General features: G+C 37.4%; 1 protein-coding gene across 5 annotated transcripts in view; it reads right to left on the bottom strand.

Annotated features, from left to right (window-relative positions):
* The window catches only part of EXOC6B (exocyst complex component 6B), a 721824-nt gene that overhangs the window by 584996 nt on the left and 109654 nt on the right, over positions 1–27174 (bottom strand). For all 5 annotated transcript variants that reach the window (XM_005212511.5, XM_024999183.2, XM_059891507.1 and 2 more), the window contains exon 6: positions 9299–9503. In XM_005212511.5, the coding sequence (XP_005212568.1) occupies positions 9299–9503 (205 nt within the window). The remainder of the gene's footprint in view (positions 1–9298; positions 9504–27174) is intronic.

Genomic DNA, 27174 nt, shown 5'->3' with positions numbered 1-27174 from the left:
AGATAAGTAAAGCAGCAATTACACTGATGGCATTCCTTCCTGCTATGAGATGCTACCTTGGAGGCCCGAGTAACTCTCTACCTTTCCCATTCTCAAAGCTTAGCAATGAACTAGTTCAGTAGACTGAGTAAGTTCATCTGAAGACGAGGTCTCTTTAGCCAATATAAGTGGCATTGATAAGAGAATTCCCCTAACCAAATCATTTCTCTGACCAACAAGGATCCAACATATTGACTAGACGTTCCTCCCCCTCTCTCAGCTTCCCTATCAATAATACAAGAGCGGAGTCCTTCTCCTGAGGCGTATGCTGTTGCTTGCAGTGCAAAGTAGAACCCATCAGATTCCTTCATAAAATGACAGGAAGATGGTATTTTTGTGCACTGTGCTGACCTTTCTGCCTATAAGGCTTACTGAGGAAATTTACTTTACAACTTAATGGCATAATGCTAATTTGTTTGTGTCTATGCCTCTAACACTACCTTTATCACTTATTAAATTCGTATACTATATATTCGGGTCAATTTTTGTATTTCTATTCTACTCAGCAGTTTATTCTTATGATACCATACAGTTTTAAATTAAGTATTACTGCTCTACAGTATAAGCCAAGACTCAGTAAAAGGAATATTTTCAAAAGAATTCAATCTTAAAATAACTGAAACATATACATGTGCATATATAAATATGTATATATGTAGCATATTTGTGAGAGATGGTGTAAATATTGCAATAGCTGCTGTTTCTCTAAAGTAATGGTCTATTTAGTATGAGCACAGTATGAGGCCATGTTTACAAATTATATTGAGAACCCATATGACAATTTGCCTTTGATAACAGAAAAATTTCTAATAAGCTAGCATGCTTTGCTTAGTCAAGGCAAATAAATAATACATTTATTATATTTACACATACACACACCATAGTTTCCTTTTTATCCTGAAGAAAACTCAAAACCAAGCCTCAATATTGTCCTCAGATTTAAGAAATAAATTCTGTATGTTCTTTCATGCAACATGAATCGAGTCACTGCCCTTTTAAATTTAACATTCATCTTTTTAACTGAAATCAGGTGCAAAATATTTTAAAGTATACATAATAGAAATAATTTTTATGGGAAGGAGGAAAATGTTTAAAACTGATATCTAATTCAAGGCTGACAATTGTGACAGAAAACTGAATTTTAGGAATAAAATTTAAAGTATTTCAATCATCAAGTTTATCTTCTTCTTCTCCATACTCTTAGAATCTATTTATATTCACCATTCATCTAGGATGGTTCTTTCTTTTTAATTTAACATATATTATAAGCGTAGGACTAATCTAAGTCCTTGATTTCCCTAAACGTTTCCACATCTTTGAAGAGAAGATTAAAAATTCTAACTATAGAGCTGTGAAGACTGAATGTTTTGTTTAGTAAATTGCAGGTTGTCATCCAGCTAGCAAATGGAAAATCTAGGAGTCTAACCCAAACTGCAAAGTCTATTCTGTTAATTATCATTACTGAACAGTAAACTTAACTGCCTACTATCCTCTTCAGATTCTAACACTGTACGATCTAGCATAAGCTACTCCGATTGGTTCCGACTTCAAGAATCCCTGTTTTACAGATCCATATTCCCCTGCCCTACCCTAAGGCCATCTGTATTATCAAAGAATAAGGAGCAAGAAATTGCACAAATACATAAATATCAAAATCAAGAAGAAAAGAGAATAAACATAAATCCAGGAACACCAAACCAAGTGAGCATCAACTTCTTTGACTCCAAAGGCCATATTCTGTGGAAGTTTTGCAGAGCACCCAGCACAAAAGAGGTTTCAATGGCAATACTGCTTTTACTCGGCAGGCATTACGTGGCCTACATGAACTCAGCTGGTAGTACCATGCCTGATCTAAATCAAAAGATGTTCTACACAATAAACAAAAGAGCTCATTTTGCTATAGCCAAGATTTAACCAAAGAAAGTCAAAGGCTGAAAGAATTGTGTGAATGAGTGTGCTCAGTCGCGTAGTCATGTCCAATTATTTGAGACCCCATGGAGACTGCAGCCTGCTGGGCTCCTCTGTCCATGGGATTTCCCAGGCAAGAATACTGGAGTGGGTTGCCATTTCCTTCTCCAGGGGATCTTTCCTACCCAGGGATTGAACTCAAGTCTCTTGCATTGCAGGCAGATTCTTTACCACTGGGCCACTTCAGAAGACCATGGAAAGAGCCATGATGAAAACTAATCTTACCCAAGGATCAGTTTCTTTAAAACTAATTACTAAAGGAAGAATGCCTGGGAGCCTTCAATTTCTTTTATGAGCAACCAGTTCCTTTTCTAAGCATCAGTTATATAACCCATATAATTTGGCAAAGCCAAGTTAGAATTTTAAAAGTAAATAAATTCTTCCTTTTGTTAAAGGACTTCACATAGAAATCAACCTAGCCAAGAATGTTTATGTTACAAATGTTATTTAGTCCCACAAAGCCTAAGGCAAACTAATCAAAATAACAAATACAGAACTTCCCTCCTGCACAAATTCCATAACAAGTGAATTACAGAAATCAATTTCATAAAGAAAACTAAAAAACAGTATACAATTAACAAAGAAATACTTTAGACATTTTTCATAAACTCAGGTCAAGCTAAATTGATTATTCCAAAATAAGACATACACAGTATTCTGGAAGCACACTGTAAGAATATCAACACAGAAAATGGGACAGGACAAAAGGGAAGGTTTTTCTACTTGCTTTAAAGATGGCTCTACTTCTTGTGGCAGAACTCACAGGAGGCTCCATTAAATGCTTTCAAGCCAATTCATGTTAAGAGATATACAGGAAGATGAACGTGGGTTTTTTGGTTTTGCTTTTTTAATAAAACTACTTAAATAAAAATTCAAAATGGCAATAAACAGTAGAATGAACACTTTTAAAATTCCTCCTCAGATTCCAGTATATGATTGAACTTCTATTCTAGGTTTTGTTGCAGGAAGGGGAAACTCTTCCCGGGCCCAAGACTGGGCTCTTGTCTAATACTCAGAAGTGAACTGTCCAAGGAGACACACGTGCTAACAAAGCAAGAGACTTTATTGGGAAGGGGAAACTGGGCAGAGAGAAGGAAGGTAAGGGAACCCAACAGAACTGCTCTGCCACACGGTTCGCAGCCTCAGGTTTTAAGGCGATCAGGTTAGTTTCCAGGTTGTCTCTGGCCAGTCACTCTGACTCAGGGTCCTTCCTGGTGGTGCACACCTTGTGCCAAGATGGATGTCACTGAGAAGGATTTCTGGAAGGTGGTAGGACACGTTTACATTTCCTTTTGACCTTTCCCAAACTCTTACAGTTGGTGGTGGCTTATTAAGTCTGTGTTCCTTACCAGGACTTCCTACTGTAAAATAACTCATGCCAATGGTTACTATAGAGCCTGGCCAGGGTGGGCAGTTTAGTCAGTGTGCTTCCCCTAACAGTTTCATACTTATCAGTTCAGTTCAGTCGCTTAGTCGTGTCCGACACTTTGTGACCCCATGAATCGCAGCACGCCAGGCCTCCCTGTCCATCACCAACTCCCGGACTTCACTCAGACTCACATCCATCGAGTTGGTGATGCCATCCAGCCATCTCATCCTCTGTCGTCCCCTTCTGCTCCTTCCTCCAATCCCTCCAAGCATCAGAGTCTTTTCCAATGAGTCAACTCTTCACATGAGGTGGCCAAAGTACTGGAGTTTCAGCTTTAGCATCATTCCTTCCAAAGAAATCCCAGGGCTGATCTCCTTCAGAATGGACTGGTTGGATCTCCTTGCAGTCCAAGGGACTCTCAAGTGACCCTAAACATGATTATTAGCCAATTTCTCATACTGTTGCCAGAATTCAGTTCCTTGTGGTCGTAGAACTCAGGTCCCCATTTTCTTGCTAGCCGGTGGCTGGGGATAGCTCTCAGCAACTCATGGCGGCCTACAATTTCCTGCCACATGGCCCTCTCCAAAACATGGCAATCTGTTTCTTCAAGATCAACAGTTAAGCATCAGATGCAGTTTTTAATCTAATTTCTGTATCTAACCTGTCAGTTCAGTTCAGCTGCTCAGTTGTGTCCAACTCTTTGTGACCCCATGGACTGCAGTACACCAGGCTTCCCTGTCCATCACTAACTCCCAGAACTTGCTCAAACTCATGTCCATCACGTCGATGATGCCATCCAACCATCTCATCCTCTGTCATCCCCTTCTCCTCCTGCCTTCAATCTTTCCCAGCATCAGGGCCTTTTCCACTGAGTCAGTTCTTTGCATCACGTAGCCAAAGTACTGGAGCTTCAGAATCAGCATCAGTCCTTCTGATATACAGGACTGATTTCCTTTAGGATTGACTGGTTTGATCTCCTTACAGTTTAAGGGACGCTCAAGAGTCTTGTCCAACACTACAGTTCAAAAGCATGAATTCTTCCATGCTCAGCTTTCTTTATGGTCCAACTCTCACATCCACACATGACTACTGGAAAAACCACAGCTTTGACTATATGGACATTTGACTGTACTTCTAGACCTTCTTTTAAAGGTGCTCACCTTATACACTAGGCTCACACACTCAAGGGAGAATATTTTACAGGGTGTACAGACCAGGGGGCAGGAATTCTGCGGACTATCTCAGAATTTTGCCTACCACTTGAAACCAAAGCAAAGATCTTCCTACAGATAAAGCTTTATCCAGAAACAATATAATAGTTGGAATACAGAAAAATGAATAAAACTACATATCCCTCAAATGGCATTTTTTCATCAGCCTCAAATCATAATTTTTGCATCGTATATCTTGACAAAATTGAACAAACACTTTGAGATTATAATCTCAGATAAAAGTCTGGAGCCTACTTTGCTCATTAAACCCCAATTTGGTGGAGTCCTTCTGGTGGCTTAAATGGTATATCCCAAAGAGAAGCCAGTCTACCAACTGCCTCCAACATTTCATTTTACAAAGGACAAAGTTCAACCATGGATCAATGCAGCAACTCAGGATAGGGTAAGTAGAATAAGAAAAAGGGAGATGTCCACCAAGAAAAAGCATAATGTACTACATAATTGCTAGAAGCACCTAGACCAACTATCAAAATTGATACTTTCAAATCTGTTTTCTTGTATAATTCTGAAGAAGGCCACTTAAATTTTTCTTTAAAGGACAAGAACATATTTTTAAGGCCAAAACTGCAGTTGTTGAACTAAAAACGATGATTAGTGGCACAGACAATGCTAAAAACTGGGTCAGTAAATTATAAGGCAAACATACAGGGGAGAAATGTTAAAGAGATGAAACTGTGAAGAAAAAAGGAAAAAAACATGGAGATATGTATTTTTCTAGGCTATGTAATAGTAGGTTGTAGCAGAGTAGCTAGCTATTCACCGAAACTCTTCTTTCTCCCAGTCATACAGATAAACTGTATTTCCAATCCTCACTTGCAGTGTGTGAGCTTCAGCCAAAGTAATGTTGGCAGCAGTCATATGTATCACTCACAAGTTGGTCAATGAAAAAAAAAAAAAAAAAAGTCCCTAATGCTGTTACTCCTTTCCCTACTGCTATAACACTGAAAGTCACATGGTGAAGTGACAGAGCCACAAGTCCTAGATCCCTTCATAGTCACTTGAAGAAGAGCTACCCCACCAGGAATATCCATTGAAGACTTCACCTAAGCAAAAACATAGAATTTCTAGGGTGAGATTTTAGAGCTTAACTATTATAAGAGGTAGCATTATTTAAAGAAACAATCACTAGAGTTGGAAGAATGGTGTTGATAACAAAAAATAACAAAAAAGCCTAAAATAAATGGCATCAGTTTAGAGATCAGGCAGTAGGCTTTAAGAATATATACATTTAGCAAGCAAGTCAAAAGCCTGAAGAGCCCTATGATATTGTGGGGGGAAAAAAAAAAAAAACTGGTAAAACGGGAACCAGTAATAAATGAAAAGGCATACCACGTGGCTACTGGGCCTGTAGCTCTATAAGTGAATGTAGAGAGTTATAGTGTATCTTGGCATTTACTTTCTGCTTTTAGCAAAGTTTTACACAAAAGAGATGAGCACAGAATTTCCTAATTTGCAAACTAATATTTGGGCCATATTTCTGAGCCCAGAAACTTGGGCCTCAGAGGGTCAGAAAGCTGATCACATACAGATTCCAAACAGTAAAAGAAAAAGAAGGTAAAAGTTTGAGCAATTAAGTCTAAAGAAAAACTTGTTGAACTTAATTCTGAGGCAAAAATTAGATTCAGGTATGGTTTTCTTACTCATTATTTCCAATGGCCTCCAAGTAGGGCCATTAAAATAAGAAAAAAGACATGAGGCAAGAGTTATTCTCTCCCAATTCCACTACCTCTCCAAACAGGGAAGAAGGAAAAAATCATTCCTGAAAATTATATTTAGAAAAGAACACTGGGTACACTATCTAAACAGAACCTACTGGAAACAAACAGATCAGAGGTCTACTAAGTTGTGAGGTAACTATAATGCCAAAAACCCACAAATCTGGACTAAATAAATCTTTGTTCAGAACATTAAAGAAGAGAAGTGAAAAGCGAAGGAGAAAAGGAAAGATATAAGCATCTGAATGCAGAGTTCCAAAGAATAGTAAGGAGAGATAAGAAAGCCTTCCTCAGCGATCAATGCAAAGAAATAGAGGAAAACAATAGAATGGGAAAGACTAGAGATCTCTTCAAGGAGAAGGCAATGGCACCCCACTCCAGTACTCTTGCCTGGAAAATCCCATGGATAGAGGAGCCTGGTAGGCTGCAGTCCATGGGGTCGCGAAGAGTCAGACACGACTGAGTGACTTGACTTTCACTTTTCACTTTCATGCACTGGAGAAGGAAATGGCAACCCACTCCAGTGTTCTTGCCTGGAGAATCCCAGGGACAGGGGAGCCTGGTGGGCTGCCATCTATGGGGTCGCACAGAGTCGGACACGACTGAAGCGACTTAGCAGAAGCAGGGTTTTGTTTTGTTTTGTTTAAGAAGCTTGTTTATTTTGTTCTTAGCACACATTTTATTATTTATTTATCTTTTTGTCTGTTTCTTTGGCTGTTCCCTGTGGCATATGGGATCTTAGTTCCCTGACCAGGGATCAAACCCTCATCCGTTGCACTGGAAGTACAGAATATTAACCACTAGACCACCAGGGAAGACCCTGTGGTCGGGTTTTTGGGCTAGGCATGGAGGTGACACATCATCACTACGACACTGATTTCATTGGCCAGAACTTAAAAACATGGGTTTGATCCCTGGTCAGGGAACTAAGATCCCATATGCCACAGGGAACAGCCAAAGAAACAGACAAAAAGATAAATAAATAATAAAATGTGTGCTAAGAACAAAATAAATAAGCTTCTTAAAAAAAAAAAAAAAAAAAAAACCCTACCACATCCAGTACTCTTTGGTCTTTCCCCTTCTGCAGCAAGCTTCAAAACCATATTAAATATGACAGAGCCATATAATGGAGACATTTCTTAAATCTCCATTGCAAAGAAAACCATCACAAATCAGAAACATCATTTTGGACTTGACATAAGAGAGAAATAAACCATAACCTCTCCCTTTTAATCCAACATCCATGAATTCAAACAAATATTTATTGAACACCTATACGTACAAAGTATGCGGGTATGTGGTAGTTTCTCTCCCTCCCACTTTCCTTACTTTTTAGGGACTACAGAAGATTTTAAAATGTGTAAGATATCCTTACTCAAGGATCTTATAGCATAAGATAGTAATAGATGCAATAAGAGCTATACTTGAGATGAAAAATATTATAGGAGGAATAAAGGGTTATCAATTAATTAAAAAGTCCTGAATTCACAAAAGATTTCATCACCATTTCTTTAAATGACAAAAATACAGCCAACAGCTAACAGTTTACACAGACTGAATGACACAGCAGATAAATTCATCTCAATCTAATTTGAATTCTATACTACAGGATCTGACCTTTATAAACTGAACTTGAGCAAATCACTTCCCTGCCCTAGGCCATAATTTCTTCAAATAACTAGGGAGAGAGACAGAAAATCTCATTAAATGAAATAATAATACTTTTCATGGAATCTTGTCTTTTACTTCAAAACCGAAGTAATTTCTCAAGCAAAGGCCGAAAAAAGCAACTCTACTTTTCAATATTTTGAAAGGTTAGTAAAAAATTTTCAACCACAATAAAGACTTGCCTTACAAGATACTTTCATTCCTGTACTCAAAATATACACAGCAAAGCAAAAGTATATTTCCAATGATTAATTTTTTATACATCACTTAAAAAAAAAAAGACATGATATGATTATTTCCATCAAAGTTTATCAACTAGTTTTAAATTTTGCACTTTGCAAAGTATAATAATAAAAATATTTTAAAGGAGAAAGGAGAAAAGAATATCTGTATTCTCTTAGGAAAGGGATTTCCAACAGGCAGATCTCTTTTACAGAATCAAATACCTAAAAGAATAGCTGAGACCAAAAATCTGACCCAAAATATGACCTACTCCCTTCTTCCTCACAGAATGATGCAAACTACAAATGACTTATTCAAGAACATAGTTGTTTATAGAACCAAAAAAGACTTCCCATAATAAAATGAATCTACTACCTATCATTGTAGGTTACATCAAGGTATCCTGAGAAATTTTAATAAAATCAGCATGACTTAAGTTTCAAAGAGCAAATAATACTGCAAATGACTACTGTTCTTTATTCATAACAACAAAGTACTTCTGGATGTTCTGTGTGACTTTCATAAATTAGAGATGAAGATACTGAAAGAAAAAATCTAAATACTTTGTTACTTTTTAATGAGTTATAAGTGAGTTCCTTTCTATGATCATAAATCACACCATTTCCAACAGGCCTTTTTTCATCGATATCCCTGATACATGAAATAACAATTACAGAAATACTCATATATAACATTTTGCTTGCACAGTAAATAATCAATCAGAAGTATATGCAGCACAATTTAGCTCATTAACTATAAGTAGTACTTTTTGAAACCCTGGGCTATGAATCATACCCAAAGTCTAGAAAAGTATTCAAAAAATAGAAAAACCTCTTCAAAACAACAGTATAAGCCATAACAGCCAATTAATATTTACTGAGCATTTACAGAGCAAAACAATATACTAGTAAATAATTCACTGCTCTGTTAAGAAAATAAAAAATATTTTAAAACCACGTGTTCCCATAAAGATGAAGGACTTCCCTAAAATGACAAGAAACAATTAAGACACTTAGCAAAAAGAAATCTATGTAATAGAATACTTGCAAAGTCACTGGCCAACCTATCATAAACCCCAGACCTACTTGCTTCATGGCAGTCTCTCCAATTTTGTCTGAATGTTTGCGGATACTCTCCAGAAAGTCTTTCAGATCGGACATAGACACATCCTTAATTTCTTCTCGAAGCTTGGGGATATTGTCCACCATCACCTTGCAGAATCGATAATGGCTTACTTGAGGAAGATAGGTATGCTCTAGATGTTCCAGAGTTTTCAGTGCAGGATAATGCCTATAAAAGGAATTGCATCACCTTTAGGTCAATTTAGTCTTCTTTAGGGCCACAGATATATTCTTCAGGGAAAATTTCTAGCCTGAATTAGTTTTCACTTACATTAAGACAAATGCAGGACTGTTTCAATAAAAACATCAATGGAAAAATAAATATCAAATTATTAAAAACTAATATATGTATTATAGGATTTAATAAATTATAATCAAAAAATATTTTATCCCAAGAATAGAGAAAACATAGAAAATCCACCAATGAAATTCATTACATAAAGAATAAAGGCCACAGCTAGGAGATTAAAAAAAGAGAGCGAAAATAAAGAGAAATACAAAATGATCCTATCAGTGCCATAAAAATCATCCCAAGGACAGACTTTCAACTGTGGCACACAGAAGAACTTAGCAAATCTTTTACTCAAAAAGCAAATATAAACTGGATAAAACTTTGCAAACAGCCATTTCAGGACTGGAAATTAGAAAGGACTCTGGAAAGTAGAACAATAGCTTGAGAAGGGTTTATTCATGAAAACTGATAAACAAAGAGGGACTTAATGGTGTTCTTGCCTGGAGCTACCTCCATCATCCTCTTCACCTTCCCTCATCATATCCCTGGTTACAACTTGTCAGGAAAATGAGCAACTTCTCTGCCATTAGGGGTTGACATGATTTGGAGCAGAGGATGAAAATCCTATACTGACTAGTGCTGTTAGGAAAAGTAGCAAACTCAGTTACAAAAAGGAGGTGGGAGCTTCCAAATCTACTGGCCTGATGTTCATCTTGGTTGGGACAAAGTGCTGACTAGAGGACTAATCAAAAACTTAACAAGGAAGTAAGAAATAAGAGACCCACAGAATAACCTAATCAGGTCAGTTCAGTTGCTCAGTCGTGTCCGACTTTTTGCGACCCCATGAACCGCAGCACGCCAGGCCTCCCTGTCCATCACCAACTCCCAGAGTTTACCCAAACTCATGTCCATTGCAGAGAAGGCGATGGCACACCACTTCAGTACTATTGCCTGGAAAATCCCATGGATGGAGGAGTCTGGTAGGCTACAGTCCATGGGGTCGCTAAGAGTCGGACACGACTGAGCAGCTTCACTTTGACTTTTCACTTTCATGCATTGGAGAAAGAAATGGCAACCCACTCCAGTGTTCTTGCCTAGAGAACCCCAGGGACGGGGGAGCCTGATGGGCTGCCATCTATGGGGTCGCACAGAGGTGGACACAACTGAAGCACTTAGCAGAAGCAGCATGTCCATTGAGTTGGTGATGCATTCCAACCATCTCATCCTCTGTTGTCCCCTTCTCCTCCTGCCCTCAGTCTTTCCCAGCATCAGGGTCTGTTTAAATGAGTCAGCTCTTCACATAAGGTAGCCAAAGTATTGGAGTTTCAGCTTCAACATCAGTCCTTCCAAAGAAAACCCAGGACTGATCTCCTTTAGGATGGACTGAGTGGATCTCCTTGCAGTCCAAGGGACTCGCAAGAGTCTTCTCCAACACCACAGCTCAAAAGCATCAATTCTTTGGTGCTCAGCTTTCTTTATAATCCAACTCTCACATCCATACATGACCACAGGAAAAACCATAGCCTTGACTAGACGGACTTTTGTTGATGAAGTAATGTCTCTGCTTTTGAATATGCTATCTAGGTTGGTCATAACTTTCCTTCCAAGGAGTAAGCATCTTTTAATTTCATGGCTGCAGTCACCATCTGCAGTGATTTGGGAGCCCAGAAAAATAAAGTCAGCCACTGTTTCCACTGTTTCTCCATCTATTTCCCATGAAGTGATGGGACTGGATGCCATGGTCTTAGTTTTCTGAATGTTGAGCTGTAAGCCAACGTTTTCACTCATCTCTTTCACTTTCATCAAGAGGTTCTTTAGTTCTTCTTCACTTTCTGCCATAAGGGTGGTGTCATCTGTGTATCTGAGGTTATTGATATTTCCCCCAGCAATCTTGATTCCAGCTTGTGCTTCTTCCAGTCCAGCGTTTCTCATGATGTACTCTGCATATAAGTTAAATAAGCAGGGTGACAATATACAGCCTTGATGTACTCCTTTTCCTATTTGGAACTGGTCTGTTGTTCCATATCCAGTTCTAACTGTTGCTTCCTGACCTGTATACAGGTTTCTCAAGAGGCAGGTCAGGTGGTCTGGTATGCCCATCTCTTGAAGAATTTTCCACAGTTTATTGTGATCCACACAGTCAAAGGCTTTGGCATAGTCAATAAAGCAGAAATAGATGTTTTTCTGGAACTCTATTGCTTTTTCAATGATCCAGCAGATGTTGGCAATTTGATCTCTGGTTCCTCTGCCTTTTCTAAGACCAGCTTGAATATCTGGAAGTTCACAGTTCACATATTGCTGAAGCCTGGCTGGGAGAATTTTGACCCTGATAATCACGATGGTGTGATCACTCATCTAGAGCCAGACATCCTGGAATGTCAAGTCAAGTGGGCCTTAGAAAGCATCACTATGAACAAAGCTAGTGGAGGTGATGGAATTCCAGTGGAGCTATTTCAAATCCTAAAAGATGATGCTATGAAAGTGCTGCACTCAATATGTCAGCAAATTTGGAAAACTCAGCAGTGGCCACGGGACTGGAAAAGGTCAGTTTTCATTCCAATCCCAAAGAAAGGCAATGCCAAAGAATGCTCAAACTACTGCACAATTGCACTCATCTCACACGCTAGTAAAGTAATGCTCAAAATTCTCCAAGCCAGGCTTCAGCAATACGAATAACCTGACAGCTCTCTGCATATCACTGGCTGACCCAGAGGCTGTGCACAAACACAAGTAACACCTAAAAGGGCCTAAGCACCACACACAGCACTGGACTTGCACCCAGGAGAAGGAAATAAAAGCTCAGCAAAGTTGAAAACTGCCTGAATTTTTACTGAAGTCCCTAATCCACAAACAAATCCACTGACAAAGGGTAGATACTTTTATTGGCTCAAGTTTCTTAGAGCACCCAGGACCAATCATTAGCTGATGACTAAACTTTAAAAATGAAAATGAAATATATTCCCGGAAAAACAAAGACTGAGATAATTCCTTGTTAATAGATCTTCCTTACAAGAAATACTAACAAAAGTCAGAAAGGAAATGATAGCAAGTAGTAAACTGAATTCTCAGTAAAAAAGAAAGAAGAAGAACACAGGAAACAATAAATATCTGCTGAATATAAAAAACTGAACATAGTTTTTTCTCTTTTCTTCTTTTAATACAATAAAAGACATTTATAAAACAATGATTATAATATTGCATTGTTGGCTTTATAAAATATATAGATGAAATATAAATAACAATAATACATCAGTGTCTCTTTTGCTGTCTCGTACACTGGGTTATTGTTACCATCTTTCTAAATTCCATATATATGCGTTAGTATACTGTATTGGTGTTTTTCCTTCTGGCTTACTTCACTCTGTATAATAGGCTCCAGTTTCATCCACCTCATTAGAACTGATTCAAATGTATTCTTTTTAATGGCTGAGTAATGGGGAGGGAGGAGGGAGGAGGGTTCAGGATGGGGAACACATGTATACCTGTGGCGGATTCATTTTTATATTTGGCAAAAATAATACAATTATGTAAAGTTTTAAAATAAAATAAAATTTAAAAAAAAAGTTAAAAAAAAGGTTTTCTTTAAACCTCAAGTAATAAAGGTGATCAGAGAATAAAAAAAAATTAAATAAATAAATAACAATAATAGCACTAAAGAAGAGGGAAGAAATGGAGCCAAGTTGAAGCAAAACTACTTCTATATACTACATCAAAACTATATCAGCAATGACCTAAAATAGACTATGACACATAGTCTATGACAAATGAAGAAGCAGATTATAATCCATAGAGTAACCTCTAAAAAAACAAGCAACTCAAAAAATACACTGTTAAAAAATTTACGGTGCTTCCCTGGCGGTCCAGTGGTTAAGACTCTGCCTCCAAGTGCAGAGGACACAGGTTCTATCCCTGGTCCGGGAAGATTCCACATGCACTGGAACAACTAAGCTCGTGTGCCACAACTCCGAAGCCTGTACCCCATACGAGAGGCTACCGCAGCGAGAAGCCCATGCACCACAATGAAGAGTGGTCCCCACTCGCCGCAGCCGTGCTCAGCACAGGCTGTGCACAGCAACGAAGACCCACCACAGTCTAAGTAAAGAAACAATAAATAAATTTTTCACAAAAATTTATGGAAGAATTAAAACAGTATACTACAAAATATTTAATACAACAAAGGAGTAAAAGATAAATAAGAACAAAAAAGACATGAAAAATAGAGAGTAAAACCCAACCATATTAATAATTATATTAAATGCAAATGGGCTAATAAGCTTGCTAATCAAAAGACAGATTTAAAAAGCATGATCCAACTATATGTTACCCACAAGAAACCCACTTTAGAGTCACAGATACAAACAGGTTAAAGTAAAAGCTACAATAATATACACCCAAAATGTAACCATACAAGTGTTTGAATGGCTATATTAATATACAACAAATACTGTATTGGTGTTTTTCTTTCTGGCGTACTTCACTCTGTATAATAGGTTCCAGTTTCATCCATCTCATTAGAACTGATTCAAATGTATTCTTTTTAATGGCTGAGTAATACTCCATTGTGTATATGTACCTCAGCTTTCTTATCCATTCATCTGCTGATGGGCATCTAGGTTGCTTCCATGTCCTGGCTATTATAAACAGTGCTGCGATGAACATTGGGGTATACATGTCTCTTTCCCTTCTGGTTTCCTCAGTGTGTATGCCCAGCAGTGGGATTGCTGGATCATAAGGCAGTTCTATTTCCAGTTTTTTAAGGAATCTCCACACTGTTCTCCATAGTGGCTGTACTAGTTTGCATTCCCACCAACAGTGTAAGAGAGTTCCCTTTTCTCCACACCCTCTCCAGCATTTATTGCTTGTAGACTTTTGGATGGCAGCCATTCTGACTGGCGTGAAATGGTACCTCATAGTGGTTTTGATTTGCATTTTTCTGATAATGAGTGATGTTGAGCATCTTTTCATGTGTTTGTTAGCCATCTGTATGTCTTCTTTGGAGAAATGTCTATTTAGTTCTTTGGCCCATTTTTTGATTGGGTCATTTATTTTTCTGGAGTTGAGCTGTAGGAGTTGCTTGTATATTTTTGAGATTAGTTGTTTGTCCGTTGCTTCATTTGCTATTATTTTCTCCCATTCTGAAGGCTGTCTTTTCACCTTGCTAATAGTTTCCTTTGTTGTACAGAAGCTTTTAAGTTTAATTAGGTCCCATTTGTTTATTTTTGCTTTTATTTCCAATATTCTGGGAGGTGGGTCATAGAGGATCCTGCTGTGATGTATGTCGGAGAGTGTTTTACCTATGTTCTCCTCTAGGAGTTTTATAGTTTCTGGTCTTACGTTTAGATCTTTAATCCATTTTGAATTTAGAAAGATGGTAACAATAACCCTGTGTACGAGACTGCAAAAGAGACACCAATGTATAGATCAGTCTTATGGACTCTGTGGGAGAGGGAGAGGGTGGGGAGATTTGGGAGACTAGCATTGAAACATGTATAATATCATGTATGAAACGAGTCGCCAGTCCAGGTTCGATGCACGGTACTGGATGCTTGGGGCTGGTGCACTGGGACGACCCAGAGGGAGGGTAGGGGAGGGAGGAGGGAGGAGGGTTTAGGATGGGAATGCGGGTATACCTGTGGCGGATTCATTTCGATATTTGGCAAAACTAATACAATATTGTAAAGTTTAAAAATAAAAGGTTCAATGCACGATGCTGGATGCTTGGGGCTGGTGCGCTGGGACGACCCGGAGGGATGGTGTGGGGAGGGGGGAGGGAGGAGGGTTCGGGATGGGGAGCACATGTGTGCCTGTGGTGGGTTCATTTTGATGTTTGGCAAAATTAATACAATTATGTAAGGTTTAAAAATAAAAAATTTAAAAAAATAAAAATAAAAAAAATAAATTAAAAAAAAAAAAAAGAAAAATAAAAAAAATATATACAACAAATATTGTTGGAAACATAGAAGGACATTTTATAATAATTTTATAGGGACAAGATTTACCTCTTAGGTAGGAAAGCTTCTATTAGCATAAGAGAACAGACGAAACTAAGATTGATACAGTTGACTAACCAAAAACAAAATAAGTATATATAAAAAGTATATATATATATATATAATAAGAATAAAGAAGAAACAGCAACCTAGTACAGATTATTTGCAACATATAAATTTGAGGGTTTTTTAAAAGCAATGAGCAAAAGAAAAGTCACAAGAGCACCCCAAAAGGCAAACATCAAAAAAGAAGTTGGACTGATATGAAGACATCAAAGTCAAAAATATGATTTTGTCATTCACACTACCAACGATTTCTTAAAAGGCAATGGATATTATTATCAAAAGTTTCAATAAATGAGAATTCATATCCTGCTGGTAAACAAATTTATATTACTGATACAAGTTTTCAATGAAAAATATTACCAAACACATATTCTAAACAGTTGCATTTCTCTGCCCCCGCAAAAAAAAATTAGATGCACAAAAATATGTATAAGCCTCTTGAATTAAAGTTACTTATATTAGCAAATAAAATACTAAAGTAGAATTCTATTAACAAGGAATTGGTTAAACAGATTATGATATATCCATGTAGTATATATGTATATCCAAAGAATAATAAAATAGCAAAATGTTCACAATATTGTTGAATGAAAGTTAATTCAAAAAATAGAACTTACAAGTATAATCATGTTTTTCAAAATTACAAATACATATATATGTGTAAATTATGAATATGTATCTATGTATGGCTGCTGCTGCTGCTACTGCTAAGTCGCTTCAGTCGTGTCCAACTCTGTGCAACCCCATAGACAGCAGCCCACCAGGCTCCCGTCCCTGGGATTCTCCAGGCAAGAATACTGGAGTGGGCTGCCATTTCCTTCTCCAATGCATGAAAGTGAAAAGTCAAAGTGAAGTCGCTCAGTCATGTCCGACTCTTCGCGACCCCATGGACTGCAGCCTACCAGGCTCCTCCATCCATGGGATTCTCCAGGCAAGAGTACTGGAGTGGGTGCCATTGCCTTCTCCGATGTATGGCTACATATAGCAAATATAAGCCCCCACACAAACAAGTACATAGAAAATGACTAGGAAAATACATACAAAAATGTTAACTGTGATTTTTTCTTTCCTTTGGATAGAAACCTTAAAGGTAATAAATTTCTTCTTCATGTTTTTAATTTCCACATTTCCCATAATATACCTGGCATAGGAAAAACCCTTGGACTGCTAGGAGATCAAACCAGTCAATCCTAAAGGAAATCAGTCCTGAATATTCATTGGAACGACTGATGCTGAAGCTGAAGCTCCAATACTTTGGCCATCTGATGCGAAGAACTGACTCATTAGAAAAGACCCTGATGCTGGGAAAGACTGAAGTCAGGAGGAGAAGGGGACGACAGAGGATGAGATGGTTGGATGGCATCACCAACTCGATGGACATGAGTTTGAGCAAGCTCCAGGAGCTGGTAATAGACAGGGAAGTCTGGCGTGCTGCAGTCCATGAGGTCACAAAGAGTTGGACATGACTAAGCGACTGAACTGAACTGAGGAAAAACTCAGTTCTGATCCTTTAAGTGAAAGACTTCTAGTTCTACTTTAGGTTTTAAGAATGAATTTCATGGTAGATACTTAAACTCTTTTAACTCCAATGCACTTAATACCACAAACACTAAAGCCTAGAGGTTGGATTTACTTGTTTTCTTTGTTTATGTTTTCCCTTCCTCTGTTCCAAAAATCAAAATTTTAATCCAAATAAATGAAGGGAAGAAATTTATTTCCCCTAAATTTAGAAATAAAACTACAAATATAGTTTAACCTGAAATGGTTGCTTTTATCAAAATGTTACAGACTCAAAAACAGTACAATTTACATGGTTTAGTGTAAACATAATGGTGTTTATACTACAATTAGGTATGAAGAGCTATGTGCAATAAAATGCATTTCCTCTAGAGAGAAACTTTAGAATGGATATAAACTCAGAAATTAAGCCAAAAGATAAACACACTTTAGGGTCTAGTTATATTTTGGAACACTGTTTACAGAATGAGAAAAATCTAACAATGTTGCCTGCGGACACAGGCACATTCACTGATGAGACACATGGCTGTATGCTGGAAACATCTGGTCTGTCAAATAACGCCACATTTTTCGAGGCTAATTAGTATAAAATCCAGTGATTTCTGGCGATAAAGAATGTTACTTTATTTCTCCATTGTCCTTTCCCTACCATACTCATATTTCATCAATAATAGATCAATAGCATTCATTCAAATTCCCATGATCCTCCAATTAAACTCCTCTATAAAATAGTAAATGTCGCTCAGTCGTGTCTGACTGTCTGCAACCCCATGGACTGTATAAACTCCTCTATAGCAGACAACAAAAGAATAAAATTCTATTTCCAGGGGCCATGGAAATCCAGAACACAACTTTGACATTACTTTTGAAAACCTCTAAACATTATTAAAATGGAATCAAAAGCCAATTCCTAAGTTTCATTTGCATGTGTGCTAGTTTTCCCCTTCTCCCCACTTCAAAGCAAAAAATTGTTTAAAAAATGAGGCAGGAAATGAAGTCAAAATAATCCTAAAAATTGGATAACCTAAGCTCAGAATAACTTAAACATGGTTGAATGCTATTCTAAAAAGAGGACTGTTGATTATATGCAAATTAAATTTTGGTACTTTTTTGCCATAGTATGGAACTCTTTCAGGCTTCCCAGGTAGCTCAGTTGGTAAAGAATCTGCCTGAAATTCAGGAGACCGTGGTTCCACTCCTGAGTTGGGAAGATCCCTTGGAGAAGGGATAGGCTACCCACTCCAGTATTTTTAGGCTTCCATGGTGGCTCAGACAGTAAAGAATCCGCCTGCCAGTGCAGGAGACCTGGGTTCGATCCCTACGTTGGGAAGATCCCCTGGAGGAGAGCATGGCAACCCACTGCAGTATTCTTGCCTGGAGAATCCCCATGGATAGAGGAGCCTGGTGGGCTACAGTCCATGGGTCTCAAAGAGTCAGACACAACAGAGCAACTAAGCAGTGCACAGCACATGGCACTCTTTCACAGTGACAGGTGTTAAATTTCTAATTGATCTTTTAAAGTGGATCACAACTACCATGAGAATTTTTTTTTTAATTCAGAGTATGGTAAGAATATGAAATAAAAGCTTTCACCACAGAAAACACTGGTGTCTTTCCTAATTAAAGATCATTAATAAAAAATACTTAATTCCTTCTATGAGCTAATGATAGAAAGATGGTCAGATAGCTTTCCTCAGGGAGCACAAAACCTAGTATTATAATCAGTATTTATAGCTTTAAAAAAAAGTAACTAAGCTTCCAGTCATGAAGGAATAACAAGGAAGAGAACGAACTCCCACTCTTAAGAAGTAAAATACTGGCTACGTGTGTGCTAAGTCACTTCAGTCATGTCCAATTCTTTGTGATCCTATGGAATGTAGCCCACCAGGCTTCTCTGCCATGGGATTCTGTAGGCAAGAACACTGAAGTGGGTTTCCATGCCCTTCTTCAGGGGATCTTTCCAATCCAAGAATTAAACTCATGCCTCTTATGCCTCCTGCACTGGCAGGCGGGTTCTTCACCACTAACACCACCTGGGAACTAGCTAAAATTCATAAAGCAACTGCTTTCAGACAGTGAACATCAAATAACACAAAACTGTGGTCTCTGAAAAAAGGAAAACAAAACAAGGTGAATTTAATAGTTACCTGAATGTGACTTCTAGATCATGGACACAGTCAGAGAAAACCCAAACAGAGCCCAACAACTTAGCAGAGTCAGCATCAGAGATGCAGTTCAGGAATAATGATACACCTAAAGGTTGTGCAGAAATTTCCTCAAAAAAGGGAAGCAATGCAGAAAGAAGTGCAGAAATTTATACAAGAGTTCCCTTGAGCCTTTGCTGAGTACTAGGCCAAGCACAGGAAAAGTAAAATTCTGCACGAACAGGAATAAAGAAGGGAGGGAAGAGAAAAAAAGGAAGGGAACGAAAGACAGGAAGAACAAGGAAGGAGAGACAGACAGAAGGGAGATGTAAGATAAAATACTTCAAAGAGCTCAGATAAGACAGAGAAAACATTTGAGTGCAGAGCTCTTGGGGGTTTTAAGAGTTTTTCAAAGGAGATGAATACTACTCCAAGCGACCCCTGGAATACAGGAAAAGTTGTGCTTAGTCTCTCAGTCATGTCCAACTCTTTGCGATCCCATGGACTATACAGTCCATGGAGTTCTCGAGGCATGAATACTGGAGTGAATAGCTTTTCCCTTCTCCAGAGGATCTTCCCAACCCAGGGATCAAACCCAGTTCTCCCGCATTGCAGGCGGATTCTTTACCAGCTGAGCTGCCAAGGAAGCCCCAAAAGGAAAAGTTAGCCGAGCTTTAAAAATGGGGTCTCATGAGACTGGGATTCAAATGGATCTGCAAACAACTAAACTATTTGCCAAAACAAAGACCAATATCCTGTAAGAAAGAAAAGTCCTCCAAACTTCAAACACTCGGCAACGTAATATAATGGCCATTATCTAATCAAAACTTACAAGAAACAAAAAGAACAAAAAATTGACATATAATTAGGAAAAACAATCTTCAGAGATATCCAAAATACCAAAAATGACAGAACTAGCAAAGAAGTACATAAACAGAGAAATTAGAGCACTATAACATGTATTTTTAAAAGATGAAAAATAACAAATGAAATTAAAAATAAAAAACCAAATGGAACTCCTAAAGATGAAAAATATATCATCTGAAATGAAAATTTCACTGGATGAAATTAAAAGATTTGACAATGAAAAAGAACACAGCAATAAAACCTATCCCATATAAAGTACAGAGAAAAAAGATGGGAAAAAAAGAAGATCCTCAAATCACCTACGGGATTTTGTGAAGTTGTCCAACATAGATAAAACTGAAATCTCAGAATGAGGATGGAAAAGGGACCAAAAAAAAAATATTTGGAAAAATAGTATCTGAACATCTTTCAGATTTTATGAAAATTATAAACTCACAAAACCAAGAAACTAAACAAACCACAAGCAGGATAAATACACACATACATGAATGCATACATACATATTTATACAAAAGCACATCAAAATCAAATTGCTGAGAACAAATTTTACAGGCAAAAGTTTTTAAATAGCTGGAGAAAATACACAATAAGGAGAGTGACCAAAAAAAGCTGTTCATATACTTCTTTCTCAGAAATTATACAAGCCAGAAGACAAAAAAAAAAAAAAAGACATCTCAAGAACAAATGAATCTATAAACTTAGAATTATATATCCATCAAAAATAGATTTCAAAAATGAAGGTGAACAATATGGTATCATTTCACCAAGATGGCCGTAATCAAAAGACAATTCTAAGTCCTGGCTAGGATGTATAGAAAATCAAATCCTCATATGCTGCTGGGTGTAAGGTAATTTGGCACAGCTGTTTTGGAGAACAATCTGGCAGTTCCTTGAATAGTTAAACAGAATTACCATGATCCAGCAAAATTTCATTCCAAGAAAGCCAAGAGAAATGAAATTAAAAACATATTTCCACACAACAAATTGTAAACAAAAATGCATAGAAGCATTATTTGTAAAACCCTAAAACTTAAACAACCCAAATGCTCATCCGCTAATGAATGGATAAATAAAAGTGTGGTATATCCATGCAATGGAATATTCAGCAACAAAAAGAAATAAAGTACTGATATATGGTACAACATGGATTAACCTGAGAAACATTATGCTAAAGAAGCCAATCATATTGTATGATTCCATTTATATGAAATGTCCAGAATAAGTAAATATGAAGAAACAGAAAACAGATCAGTGATTCCCAGTAGCTGGCAAGGGAGGCAGGGGACAGGAAAAAATTGAATACTGATGGCCAAGGGGCTCAGAGTTTCTTTTGTAAAGAATAAAAACATTCTACAATTGACTGTGAAGATGGTCATACAACTCTGAATACACTAAAAGCCACTGAACTGTATGTTTTAAATAAATGAAGTGAAAAGTATATGAACTATATCTCAATGAGGCTGTTAAAAATATTTTAGAAAAATGTATGTTAAAAATAGGCAATGTAAAAATTAAGCAAAAAGATAGCAGCAGTGGTTGGCTATATTAATACCAAACAACATATATTTCAGAAAAAATATTACCAGGGATGAAGAACTTTCCATAATAATAAATGGGTCCTTTCATAAAGAAGATAAAACAATGCTTAATGTGTATGCAACCAATAAAAGAGCTTCAAAATATACACTGAAAAAATTGAAAGAATAAAAAGAACACATATGTAAGTCCAATCATAATAGGCAATTTCAACACTCCCCTGTCAGCAAATAACAAATACAAAATCATTAGGATGTAGAAAAGCTGCATAATGCTATCAACGAGTATGTCTAAATGAAAGTTAAAGATGCTCTTCTCAATAACAATAGATATTGTTTTAAAGTATATATGTAATTTTCACCAAAACAGACCATAAAACTGGGCCATAAATCAAGTCTCAAAAAATATAAAAGATTGAAATCATACATTTTACATTTATGAACACAATGAACTAAAATATAAATCAATTTTGATACATCAGGAAAATCCCCTAATATTTAGAAATTAACCAATGAACTAAATAGTCTGTGAAATAAATTTTAAAAATCACAACAGTGTAAGAGGGTTCCCTTTTCTCCACACCCTCTCCAGCATTTATTGCTTGTAGACTTTTGGATCGCAGCCATTCTGACTGGTGTGAAATGGTACCTCATAGTGGTTTTGATTTGCATTTCTCTGATAATGAGTGATGTTGAGCATCTTTTCATGTGTTTGTTAGCCATCTGTATGTCTTCTTTGGAGAAATGTCTATTTAGTTCTTTGGCCCATTTTTTGATTGGGTCATTTATTTTTCTGGAGTTGAGCTGTAGGAGTTGCTTGTATATTTTTGAGATTAGTTGTTTGTCCGTTGCTTCATTTGCTATTATTTTCTCCCATTCTGAAGGCTGTCTTTTCACCTTGCTAATAGTTTCCTTTGATGTGCAGAAGTTTTTAAGGTAAATTAGGTCCCAATTGTTTATTTTTGCTTTTATTTCCAATATTCTGGAAGGTGGGTCATAGAGGATCCTGCTGTGATGTATGTCGGAGAGTGTTTTGCCTATGTTCTCCTCTAGGAGTTTTATAGTTTCTGGTCTTATGTTTAGATCTTTAATCCATTTTGAGTTTATTTTTGTGTATGGTGTTAGAAAGTGTTCTAGTTTCATTCTTTTACAAGTGGTTGACCAGATTTCCCAGCACCACTTGTTAAAGAGATTGTCTTTAATCCATTGTATATTCTTGCCTCCTTTGTCAAAGATAAGGTGTCCATATGTGCATGGATTTATCTCTGGGCTTTCTATTTTGTTCCATTGATCTATATTTCTGTCTTTGTGCCAGTACCATACTGTTTTGATGACTGTGGCTTTGTAGTAGAGCCTGAAGTCAGGTAGGTTGATTCCTCCAGTTCCATTCTTCTTTCTCAAGATCGCTTTGGCTATTCGAGGTTTTTTGTATTTCCATACAAATTGTGAAATTATTTGTTCTAGCTCTGTGAAGAATACTGTTGGTAGCTTGATAGGGATTGCATTGAATCTATAAATTGCTTTGGGTAGTATACTCATTTTCACTATATTGATTCTTCCAATCCATGAACATGGTATATTTCTCCATCTATTAGTGTCCTCTTTGATTTCTTTCACCAGTGTTTTATAGTTTTCTATATATAGGTCTTTAGTTTCTTTTGGCAAACTAGTACAGCCACTATGGAGAACAGTGTGGAGATTCCTTAAAACACTGGAAATAGAACTGCCTTATGATCCAGCAATCCCACTGCTGGGCATACACACTGAGGAAACCAGAAGGGAAAGAGACACGTGTACCCCAATGTTCATCGCAGCACTGTTTATAATAGCCAGGACATGGAAGCAACATAGATGTCCATCAGCAGATGAATGGATAAGAAAGCTGAGGTACATATACACAATGGAGTATTACTCAGCCATTACAAAGAATACATTTGAATCAGTTCTAATGAGATGGATGAAACCGGAGCCTATTATACAGAGTGAAGTAAGCCAGAAGGAAAAACACCAATACAGTATACTAACACATATATATGGAATTTAGAAAGATGGTAACAATAACCCTGTGTACGAGACAGCAAAAGAGACACTGATGTATAGAACAGTCTTATGGACTCTATGGGAGAGGGAGAGGGTGGGAAGATTTGGGAGAATGGCATTGAAACATGTAAAATATCATGTAAGAAATGAGATGCCAGTCCAGGTTCGATGCACGATACTGGATGCTTGGGGCTAGTGCACTGGGACGACCCAGAGGGATGGTATGGGGAGGGAGGAGGGAGGAGGGTTCAGGATGGGGAACACATGTATACCTGTGGCAGATTCATTTTGATATTTGGCAAAACTAATACAATTATGTAAAGTTTAAAAAAAAAAATAAAGACAATCTGGTTTCCAATTAACAAAAATTATATACAACAGAGAATTTTGCACAGTTATTATGAACTTCATGAAAAATAATACTTAATAAAATTAATTGGAATATCAAAAAAAATCACAACAGAAATTAGAAAATATTTTAAATAAATATAAAAAAAACTGCAACATTATAAAACATGTAAGATTTAGTTAAAGCACTGTTAAAGAGAAATGTACAGCTTTAAATAGCTACATTAGAAAACAGAACCAAAATCAATGCCCTGGGCTTCCACCTAAAAAAGCTAGAAAAAAGAACAAATTATTTACAATAGCCAAGATACAGAAGCAACCCAAGTGTCCATCAACAGATGAATGGATAAAGAAGATGTGAGATAGACAGATAGATATAGAGAGAGTTGCTGTTTAGTCGCCCAGTCATGTCCTACTCTCTGCAACCCCATGGACTGCAGCAAGCCAGGCATGTGTGTGTGTTTATGACTGAATCATTTTGCTGTGCACTTAAAACTAATACATTGCAAATCAATTATACTTCAACCAAAAAAAAAAAGAGCAAATTAGACCCCAATTAAATAGGAGAAAGGAAATAGTCAGTTCAGTTCAGTTTAGTTGCTCAGCCGTGTCCAACTCTTTGTGACCCCATGGTCTGCAGCACTCCAGACCTCCCTATCCATCACCAACTCCTGGAGTTTACCCAAACTCATGTCCATTGAGTCGGTGATGCCATCCAACCATCTCATCCTCTGTTGTCCTCTTCTCCTCATATTAAAAATCAGTAAAATAGAACAATAAGGAAAAAAAACAATAAAACCTAAAGATGCTATTTTCAAAAAATCAATAAAATTGACAAACAACTAGCCAAAATAATGAGAGATAGACTGAAACAAAGACAGAAAAGACAAATCATCAACATAAGTGATCAAAGAGAAAGTATCACTATAGATTCTACATGTTAAAATAATCAGATCAGATCAGATCAGTCGCTCAGTCGTGTCCAACTCTTTGCGACCCCATGAATCGCAGCACGCCAGGCCTCCCTGTCCATCACCAACTTCCGGAGTTCACTCAGACTCATATCCATCAAGTCAGTGATGCCATCCAGCCATCTCATCCTCTGTCGTCCCCTTCTCCTCCTGCCCCCAATCCCTCCCAGCATCAGAGTCTTTTCCAATGAGTCAACTCTTCGCATGAGGTGGCCAAAGTACTGGAGTTTCAGCTTTAGCATCATTCCTTCCAAAGAAATCCCAGGGCTGATCTCCTTCAGAATGGACTGGTTGGATCTCCTTGCAGTCCAAGGGACTCGCAAGAGTCTTCTCCAACACCACAGTTCAAAAGTATCAATTCTTCGGCACTCAGCCTTCTTCACAGTCCAACTCTCACATCCATACATGACCACAGGAAAAACCATAGCCTTGACTAGACAGACCTTTGTTGGCAAAGTAATGTCTCTGCTTTTGAATATGCTATCTAGGTTGGTCATAACTTTCCTTCCAAGGAGTAAGCGTCTTTTAATTTCATGGCTGCAGTCACCATCTGTACTGATTTTGGAGCCCAGAAAAACAATGTCTGACACTGTTTTCACTGTTTCCCCATCTATTTCCCATGAAGTGATGGGACTGGATGCCATGATCTTCATTTTCTGAATGTTGAGCTTTAAGCCAACTTTTTCACTCTCCTCTTTCACTTTCATCAAGAGGCTTTTGAGTTCCTCTTCACTTTCTGCCATAAGGGTGGTGTCATCTGCATATCTGAGGTTATTGATATTTCTCCCGGCAATCTTGATTCCAGCTTGTGTTTCTTCCAGTCCAGCGTTTCTCATGATGTACTCTGCATAGAAGTTAAATAAACAGGGTGACAATATACAGCCTTGACGAACTCCTTTTCCTATTTGGAACCAGTCAGTTGTTCCATGTCCAGTTCTAACTGTTGCTTCCTGACCTGCATACAGATTTCTCAAGAGGCAGATCAAGTGGTCTGGTATTCCCATCTCTTTCAGAATTTTCCACAGTTTATTGTGATCCACACAGTCAAAGGCTTTGGCATAGTCAATAAAGCATAGAGTAATACAATTAACAATTTTTGTTAATGAATTCAAGAATTTTGGTAACACAGACAAATTACTTGAAAGATACAAATAAAATTTTCTCAAGAAACACAAAATGCAAACAGCCATGTATTTATTTTTTAAATCAAATCTGTAGTTAACAACTTTCTTACCAAAAAGATGCAAATTTCCTGGGTCAAGTGGTTTCAATGGTAGATTCTACCAAGTATTAATGTTTAAGGAAAATAATTACTAACACTATACAAATTCTTCCAGAAAATCAAAGACGGAAAACTTTCCAAGTTATTCATAAGGCTAGCATGAATCTGATTCCAAAAAGATATAACACAAAAAGGAAACCACAAATAAACATTTCTCATGAACATAGATACAAAAATCCTTAACAAAATTTTAGCAAATCAAATACCACATCATATTAAAAAGGACAGTATATCATGACCAAGTGGGATTTATTCCATTAATGCAAGTTTAACATTTAACATTCAATATAAATCATCATATTAAGAAACTAAAAGCAGTTTTTAAAAAACATATGATCACCTGGCACTAGTGGTAAAGAACCCGCCTGCCAGTGCAGGAGCCAATGCAGGTTCTATCCTTGGGCTGGGAAGATCCCCTTGGAGGAGGGCATGGCAACCCACTCCAGTATTCTTGCCTGGAGAATCCTCATGGACAAAGAAGCCTGGTCGGCTATAGTCCATAGGGTTGCAAAGAGTCAGACACAATTGAAGCAACTTAAAACACATAATGATCATCTCACTTACATAGAAAAAGCATTTGACAAAACCAATATTCATTCCTAACAGAAAGTTTCAAGAACTAGAAATAGAAGCAAACTTCTTCAACCTTATAAATTGCATGTACCAAAAAATTACACCTAACATATGATTCAATGGTTAAATGCTTTCCCCCTAAGATCAAGAACAGGACAAAGATATCTAGCCTCATTATTTCTATGTAACACTGTACCAGAGGCTCTAACCAGCTTCCCTTGTGGCTCAGACAGTAAAGAATCTGCCTGCAATGCAGGAGACCTGGGTTCTATCC

Source organism: Bos taurus, chromosome 11, assembly GCF_002263795.3.
Source record: "Bos taurus isolate L1 Dominette 01449 registration number 42190680 breed Hereford chromosome 11, ARS-UCD2.0, whole genome shotgun sequence".
NCBI classification, from domain to species: domain Eukaryota; kingdom Metazoa; phylum Chordata; class Mammalia; order Artiodactyla; family Bovidae; genus Bos; species Bos taurus.
The sequence above is the reverse complement of the archived record's forward strand: the minus strand, read 5'-3'. Positions and strand labels throughout refer to the sequence as shown.